The 6604-nt window shown below is 53.8% G+C and overlaps 1 protein-coding gene across 4 annotated transcripts; it reads left to right on the top strand.

Moving 5' to 3' along the window:
- The first annotated feature begins 3579 nt into the window (after window positions 1–3579).
- Window positions 3580–6453, top strand: LOC102989225 (TNF superfamily member 12). 4 transcript variants are annotated; one of them, XM_055083472.1, is made up of 6 exons: window positions 3594–3858; window positions 4019–4066; window positions 4646–4718; window positions 5389–5442; window positions 5527–5562; window positions 5900–6232. In XM_055083472.1, the coding sequence occupies exons 1-6, from the start codon at window positions 3700–3702 to the stop codon at window positions 6076–6078; spliced, it is 549 nt and encodes a 182-aa protein (XP_054939447.1). In that variant the 5' UTR covers window positions 3594–3699; the 3' UTR covers window positions 6079–6232. The 4 variants fall into 4 exon arrangements, with proteins under 4 accessions (XP_028342573.1, XP_054939447.1, XP_054939446.1 ...); XM_055083471.1 differs by having other exon boundaries at window positions 3609–3858; window positions 4016–4066; window positions 5900–6453; XM_028486772.2 differs by having other exon boundaries at window positions 3580–3858; window positions 5527–5989.
- Window positions 6454–6604: the final 151 nt, after the last annotated feature.

Here is a 6604-nt window from a genome sequence, read left to right as displayed (position 1 = left end):
TCCCCCCGGACCGGGGCACGAACCCGCGTCCCCTGCATCGGCAGGCGGACGCTCAACCACTGCGCCACCAGGGAAGCCCTCTCTTTCCTTTTGACACTGTCTACTTTGATTTCAGCGGGATCTGAGGGGAGATTGGTGATGAGGAGTATGCCTGACCTGGGATCAGAAATCCTGTTTTATTTCCTAATTGTTCCACGCGTCCAATACCCAGACTGACAGAGGCCCATGGTAATGGCTCACTCATCAAGCTCAGTGAAAATCAAAGAACTATTTAATGAATATCAGCGTCATCTCTAAACACAAGGCTCACATGTTCATCTCAGGGCTCTGGCCTCAGAGCTGAGGAGAGAGTGGGTAAACTGAGGAAGGAAACCGAATTACTTCAAGAAAACACAAGCATTGCCTTTATGTGGGTCAGGCTTTTCCAGATGGAGGTCTCTCTGGTCACCTGAAGGAAGGGGGCTTGTGCAGGAACAGATCTCCGTGGCTGACAAAACCAAGACCTTCCTCAGCTCGAGGCCTGGTGGGAAGAGCCAGCCACCCTCAGGCGTGCACACAAACTCCTCAGATTTCCTTCAGTTCCTCGCCTGGCTCGACAGTGAGGTCTGGTACCGGTTTGCATCTTGCTCTTCTTTCCCTGACCCCTTCCAACTCTTGCCCAATAACCTCAGATAATCCCTCTCCACTCCGTCATCCCTTTCTTCATCTCATTTGTATGCACCCAGAAAAGCCTAATCACACCTATTAAGCACAGAATAATGACAGAGAAAACCTTGCTTCAAGGGAAAAAGGAAAGTCACAAGTTTGAAGTAAAATTAAATTTCAATCAGTGTCATTAAGTGATATCAATCCTGAAAATGACCAGAATTCCTTCTGGGCTTTCCACCAAAGTCTCTTGGGCTTCTTCCTTCTCCCTGTATTAAATGTGAACCACTAGAATCCCAAATGAAGATCTGTCCATTCATTCGTTCATTAAATATCTATTGAGTGCCCCCCGTTTGCCTGATACTTCGCTAGTCTCCAAGTATAAACAGAGGAGAAGACATATGTCGTCCCTGTCCCCTTGGGGCTTTCAGTTCAATCAACTAACAAATGTTTATTAAGCATCTATTATGTAGCTTGAGAACTGAAACCAGGGATACTCATTCAGCTTAACATTGATTTTTTAAAAAAATTTTTATTTATTTATTTTTGGCTGCGTTGGGTCTTTGTTGCTGCACGCGGGCTTTCTCTAGTTGCGGCGAGCGGGGGCTACCCTTCGTTGCGGTGCACGGGCTTCTCATTGCGGTGGCTTCTCTTGTTGCAGAGCACGGGCTCTAGGTGTGCAGACCTCAGTAGTTGTGGCACACGGGCTCTAAAGCACAGGCTTAGTAGTTGTGGCGCACGGGCTTAGTTGCTCCGCGGCATGTGGGATCTTCCCAGACCAGGACTCGAACCCATGACCCCTGCATTGGCAGGTGGATTCTTAACCACTGCGTTACCAGGGAAGTCCCTTAACATTGATATTAACATGACTATTCCACTGCCTTCATTGGCATAACATTTTTCCAAGAGACTTGCCCAGAAAGATGAATGTTGCAAATTAACTTTATTGCTTATTTATTGCTGACAGTTTGCACCCTAAGACTGTTTGAACCCCTCACCTCAAAATCCTCATTATTCTGTGTTCATTCTAAACTATTACGCCATGATCCTTCCCCAACCCTAATCAACCCCCGATCCTACCCCATCATGGAAAGACTCTCCCCCTTTAAATGAGATTTCAGAGTCTCAATAAATGTCATGGCCTTACTCATCTCCCTGTGAAGTGCTGTCAGACTGTCAAGGGGTAAGCAATAAACCTGGCTTTATCTTGTCAACAGGTTGCTCTGTGATATCTGGGGAGCCAGCATTTGACAAGGTGCTGGGAGCACAGTAGTGATTGATGTCCTCATAGAGTTTACATTCTAGAGATAGACGATAAGCAGATAAACCAGGAAATATGTAATTTGTATTTTACAATGTAGTTGGGGAGATAGTAGCCAAACAGATCATTACAAAGTACGAACAGATCATTACAAAATAACTAAGAAGGAAATAAAGAATAGAGAACGGGGGAAGTTGGGAACCTAATTTTAAAAAATGATCTAGAAAACTCTCTTTGAAGTGACTTGAGCTGGGGGTGAGGGTGGTCTGAGTGTTCCAAGTAAGGGGAATAACTGGTGTTGAGACCCTGAAGCAGGAAGGTGGTTCAGAAAGGTTCCATAACGGAAAAGAAACCAAGACAGGAGGGCAGCGGGGGAGCGGGCAGGACTGAGCAGGGGGGAAGGCAGAAGGGTCTCCACATCCTTACCTTGTTCAGAACCACTGCTTTACCTTGTTGTTTAACTATGACTTTTGCAACAGAGTTTTCTTCTAATACAGTACTTTTCTTTGCAAATATGCAGAGGTGAACACTGCATAGTTTAAATGAACTTTGGAGGGTCTGACTGTTTACAAAAGTGTTTTCATGGCAAAAAGGGTCCAGCTTTTATGAAATTCAGCTGAGTAAATGTGAAGATCTAATTGGCTTTATTCAACATGCACGAATCGGGCAGCAACCCATTTAACAAGCAGAAAGGCCTCTGAGGAGTTGAACCAAATGGATCATTTATAGGGATAAGGCATTTATTAGCAAAAGAAAAGAAAGGATTGTTTCAGGCAAGGTCCCCTTCCCTTTGGGGCCGGGAAGGGCAGGAGTCTTTTGGAGACTACCTCACTGGTGTGGATCAGGAAATTCCAGACTGATTGGTTGAAAACTCAACTCCTGGGAGAGGCCGTAACTGCAATTAGGTTAGGTATTACATTTTGGTTTTGCTACCGTGGCTTAGCGCCACGTTAAATTTAGAGTTCCTGTAGCTCCACTTGAGCTCAGGTTAGCCCTGTTATTTGCTTAAGTGGCTTCTGTGTTTCCAGAGAAGTGCATTTGGGGAACACACTTGGTGGGGTTGGGCGGGAGATGTTTCTGGCACACAGGTCTAGAAGCTTGCTCTCCCCAGCTGCATGACCCCGGGGTTTCAATCAACTACCAACTGATTTGCTAAAAGAAGTGAAAACCCAACCCGCGCGAATGGATGCCCTCAGGCTCTTTCCGTCACTTGCAGGAAAGAATTGTCTTTGCGTGCCGCGGCTAAAATCCAAATGCGCCTTGGCCTCTAACCGTGTTGACTGAGGCATTGCCTAGTTACCTTGGTCTGGAGGCCTAAATTAGCAATCTCGCTTGGGCAGGACTAGACCTGCAGGAGCTGCAGTGCTGTCGCCCGGGCCACCCGTACACAGCCCGAGTGGAGTTTCTGCTCCTTTCAGCCCTCGCTCCCTCTCTCCCGTCGGTCGGCCGCGTGGAGGGCGCTCAGCCGCACACCCCATCTCGCCCGCTGCTCACTCACACAAACACTGCCCCGCTTTTCCACGCCCGGGCGGTGCGTGCCCGCCGGCCGGGACTCGCCCTGTGGTCTGCACGCGGAGCGCCGCGCGCCCCGCTCCGTGCACTGCGCTCGGCCGGGCTCGGAGTTTAATCTCACACACAGTGTCCGGCTTCCTGTCCTCATCAACCCCCCCCTCCCGCCGCGTTTCCCTGGCCCCTCCCTCTCTCCAGCCCGATCCGCCCGCCGGCTCCCCCTCCCTCGATCCCTCGGGTCCCGGGATGGGGGGGCGGTGAGGCAGGCACAGGCCCCCGCCCCCATGGCCGCCCGTCGGAGCCAGAGGCGGAGGGGGCGCCGGGGGGAGCCGGGCACCGCCCTGCTGGCCCCGCTCGTGCTGGGCCTGGGCCTGGCGCTGGCCTGCCTTGGCCTCCTGCTGGCCGTGGTCAGCCTGGGGAGCCGGGCATCGCTGTCTGCCCAGGTGAGGCCCGCCTGCACACCCCTCCCTGGGCAGATCAGGAGCGGACTCTGTCGAGCAGCTGATGGGGCCGGGTGGGCCGAGGGCAGGGGGCCAGGAAGATGGGTGGAGGGTGAGATGTCAGGTGGAGAAGGACAGGGTGACGCTGCCTCCTTCCCAGCAGGAGCCTTCCCAGGGGGAGCTGGTGGCTGAGGAGGACCCCGACCCGCTGGTGAGTGGGGGTGGGTCCTGGCCTCGGGCTGCTGGGCATGGGAAGTGTGTGCCGGCTGAGGGTGCAGGGTGTGCCCCGGCCGTGCCAGCCGTGTGCGGGGGTGTGCACCAGCCGTGCCGTGGGGCATGGGTACGTGAGAGAGAGGGTGACAACTGTGTGTGAGGGGTTTGTGCCGCGCCTGTGTCAGCCGAGTACGAAGCGTTTAGCGGCCGTGGTGGAAGTGGGAGTGTGTGGGAGTCTGCGTGGGAGAGGGATGCTGGCTGTGTGTGCGGTGCGTGTACCCACTGTGCATGCTGACTGGGTGTGGGCGTGTGTGCAATGTACCAATGGCTGGTTGGGCGGAGCAGGATAGGGGGATGTGGCTGGTTGTGGGAAGGGGGGCGAGGGCTGCGGCCTGACCCTGGAACTTGCCTCCTCGTGGCCCTGGCCACTCTTGGCTGAGGGGCTCGGTCCCTCCCTAAGACTTCTGTGCCTCTTGCTGGCTGGGGCCTCTCGTGCCGGGCCCCCTGTCGGTCTCAGTTTATGCCTCTGGGAGCCCCTTGCAAGATCCTGGTTTAGCCCTGCCCTTAATGTCCCTAGGACCTGAATCCCCAGATAGAGGAGCGACAGGATGCCCTGCCTTTCCTGAAACTGGTTCGGCCTCGCAGGAGTGGTGAGCAGCCCTTCATCCCAACCTCAGGAATAATAATAGCGGCTGGTCTGTGGTGGCGTCTGGACTCATTATTGCTTTTGTTCATCGCAACAGCCCCATGAAGCAGGCAGAACAAAACCCATTATCCTCATTTACGGATAGAGAAACTGAGGCACGGAGAGTAAAGGGGGGGGTTCAGAGTCATGGAAACTCGAACCTAGAATTCTGACCCTCCCTCTGAAGCTCCTTCCATGGCATAGACCTGCTTCTCACTTCAGACCCTACCCCAGATTTGAAGGCAGGATGGGCAGGAATTAGGAGAACCCCTGGGGTCCTGATGAAGATGAGGTGGGGGAGTCAGAGGCCTGAACCCCAAGAAGCAAAGAGACTTATGACTGGGGTGACCGTGTGACCACGAATCCAGGTTTGCAGGGGGCTGTCCTGGCTTACACCTGTTGGCTCAGTGCGACGATTAATAACACCCCTATTGCTCTCAGAAGCATCCCAGTTTGGATGATAAATTATCAGTGGCTCTACCTATGGAGGAAGATAAGGCCTGAGGTTCTGAGGCCAGGAGTCTGGACGAGAATAAGGATGCCAGGGTTTTGAGGGGGATGGGGCTGAGAGAGCAGCTCCTGGCCCCTCTAGACGTGGGGACTGCTTTGCCCATCTGTCTTTCTTTGATTCTCAGCACCTAAAGGCCGGAAACCACGGGCACGCAGAGCGACTGCAGCCCACTATGAAGGTGGGTGACCGTGAGCCATGCCCAGGGAGAAGGGGTGGCAGAGGGGCAGGGCAGGGCTCACCAACCCTTTCCTGTGTCTTACAGTTCACCCACAACCGGGACAGGACGGAGCGCAGGCGGGTGAGACCCCATACCCACCTCTGAGCTCTTCCCTGACCCCCATAGCACTGGCCTTCTAGACAAGGGCCCCCCCAAAACCTTGACTTCCCACCCTCATCCCCACCTTCAGCCTCAGAACCCCAGAAGCCAGTTCAGGCAAGTGCTTAGGGCTCGCTTCCCTTGGCTCCCGAGCCTGAACTTTCTCCGTGACTCAGACATAGGACCCTGGGGGAGGCCCCTTCCCCTCCCAGATTCCCACCACCAAACCACCAGCCCAGCTTCTCCTTTAGCCCTCGCTTGTCTCCAAGAAGCATCTTTTGACTTTTTTTCCCCTCTTCTTTCCCCTCTATATTCCAAGAGTCTTGTCGCTCTGATCATTTTTCTCCAAATGTTTCCAGTCTCTGCTCTTCTTTTCCATCCTTACCCCACTCGCCACCTCAGCGCCATGACCTTGGAACCTCAAACTCATTCTCCAGTCCCTTCCCCATTCTAGACTTTCCCCGCCCCCACTCTGTCCCACCTGTGTTGCTAAGCTAAGCCCCCCTGAAGCCCGCCTTCCATTATCCTGTTGCTTTTCTGCTTGGATCGCAGCCTCTGCCTGGTCTGGTCTCAACCTCTTTTCCTGGCACACGCTTATGCCTTCTCCACACTTGTTGGGCTGACACCCCCTCCCCATCAGCATGCCTCGTCTGGACTTTGCACATCCTGTTCTCTCACTTGGAATGCTCTTCCATGTGAGAGGTCAGGAGGCAAGACATGAGAGTGGCTTAGTCTAGGGGTCTGGCAGCAGAGATGGAGAGAAGTAGATGGATTCAGCGTGTGGCTTGAAGATAGGGTTTGCTGTGGGGATGAGAAGGATAAGGGAGAGGGGGGAATCAGAAATGGCTTCTAGATTTTCTGTTTTGTTTTTTTTTTTTGCGGTACGCGGGCCTCTCACTGTTGTGGCCTCTCCCGTTGCGGAGCACAGGCTCCGGACGCGCAGGCTCAGCGGCCACGGCTCACGGGCCCAGCCGCTCCGCGGCACGTGGGATCTTCCCGGACCGGGGCACGAACCCGCGTCCCC

This window comes from Physeter macrocephalus, unplaced genomic scaffold, assembly GCF_002837175.3.
Source record: "Physeter macrocephalus isolate SW-GA unplaced genomic scaffold, ASM283717v5 random_1178, whole genome shotgun sequence".
Lineage (NCBI taxonomy): Eukaryota > Metazoa > Chordata > Mammalia > Artiodactyla > Physeteridae > Physeter > Physeter macrocephalus.
This window is presented reverse-complemented; position numbering and strand designations above follow the sequence as displayed.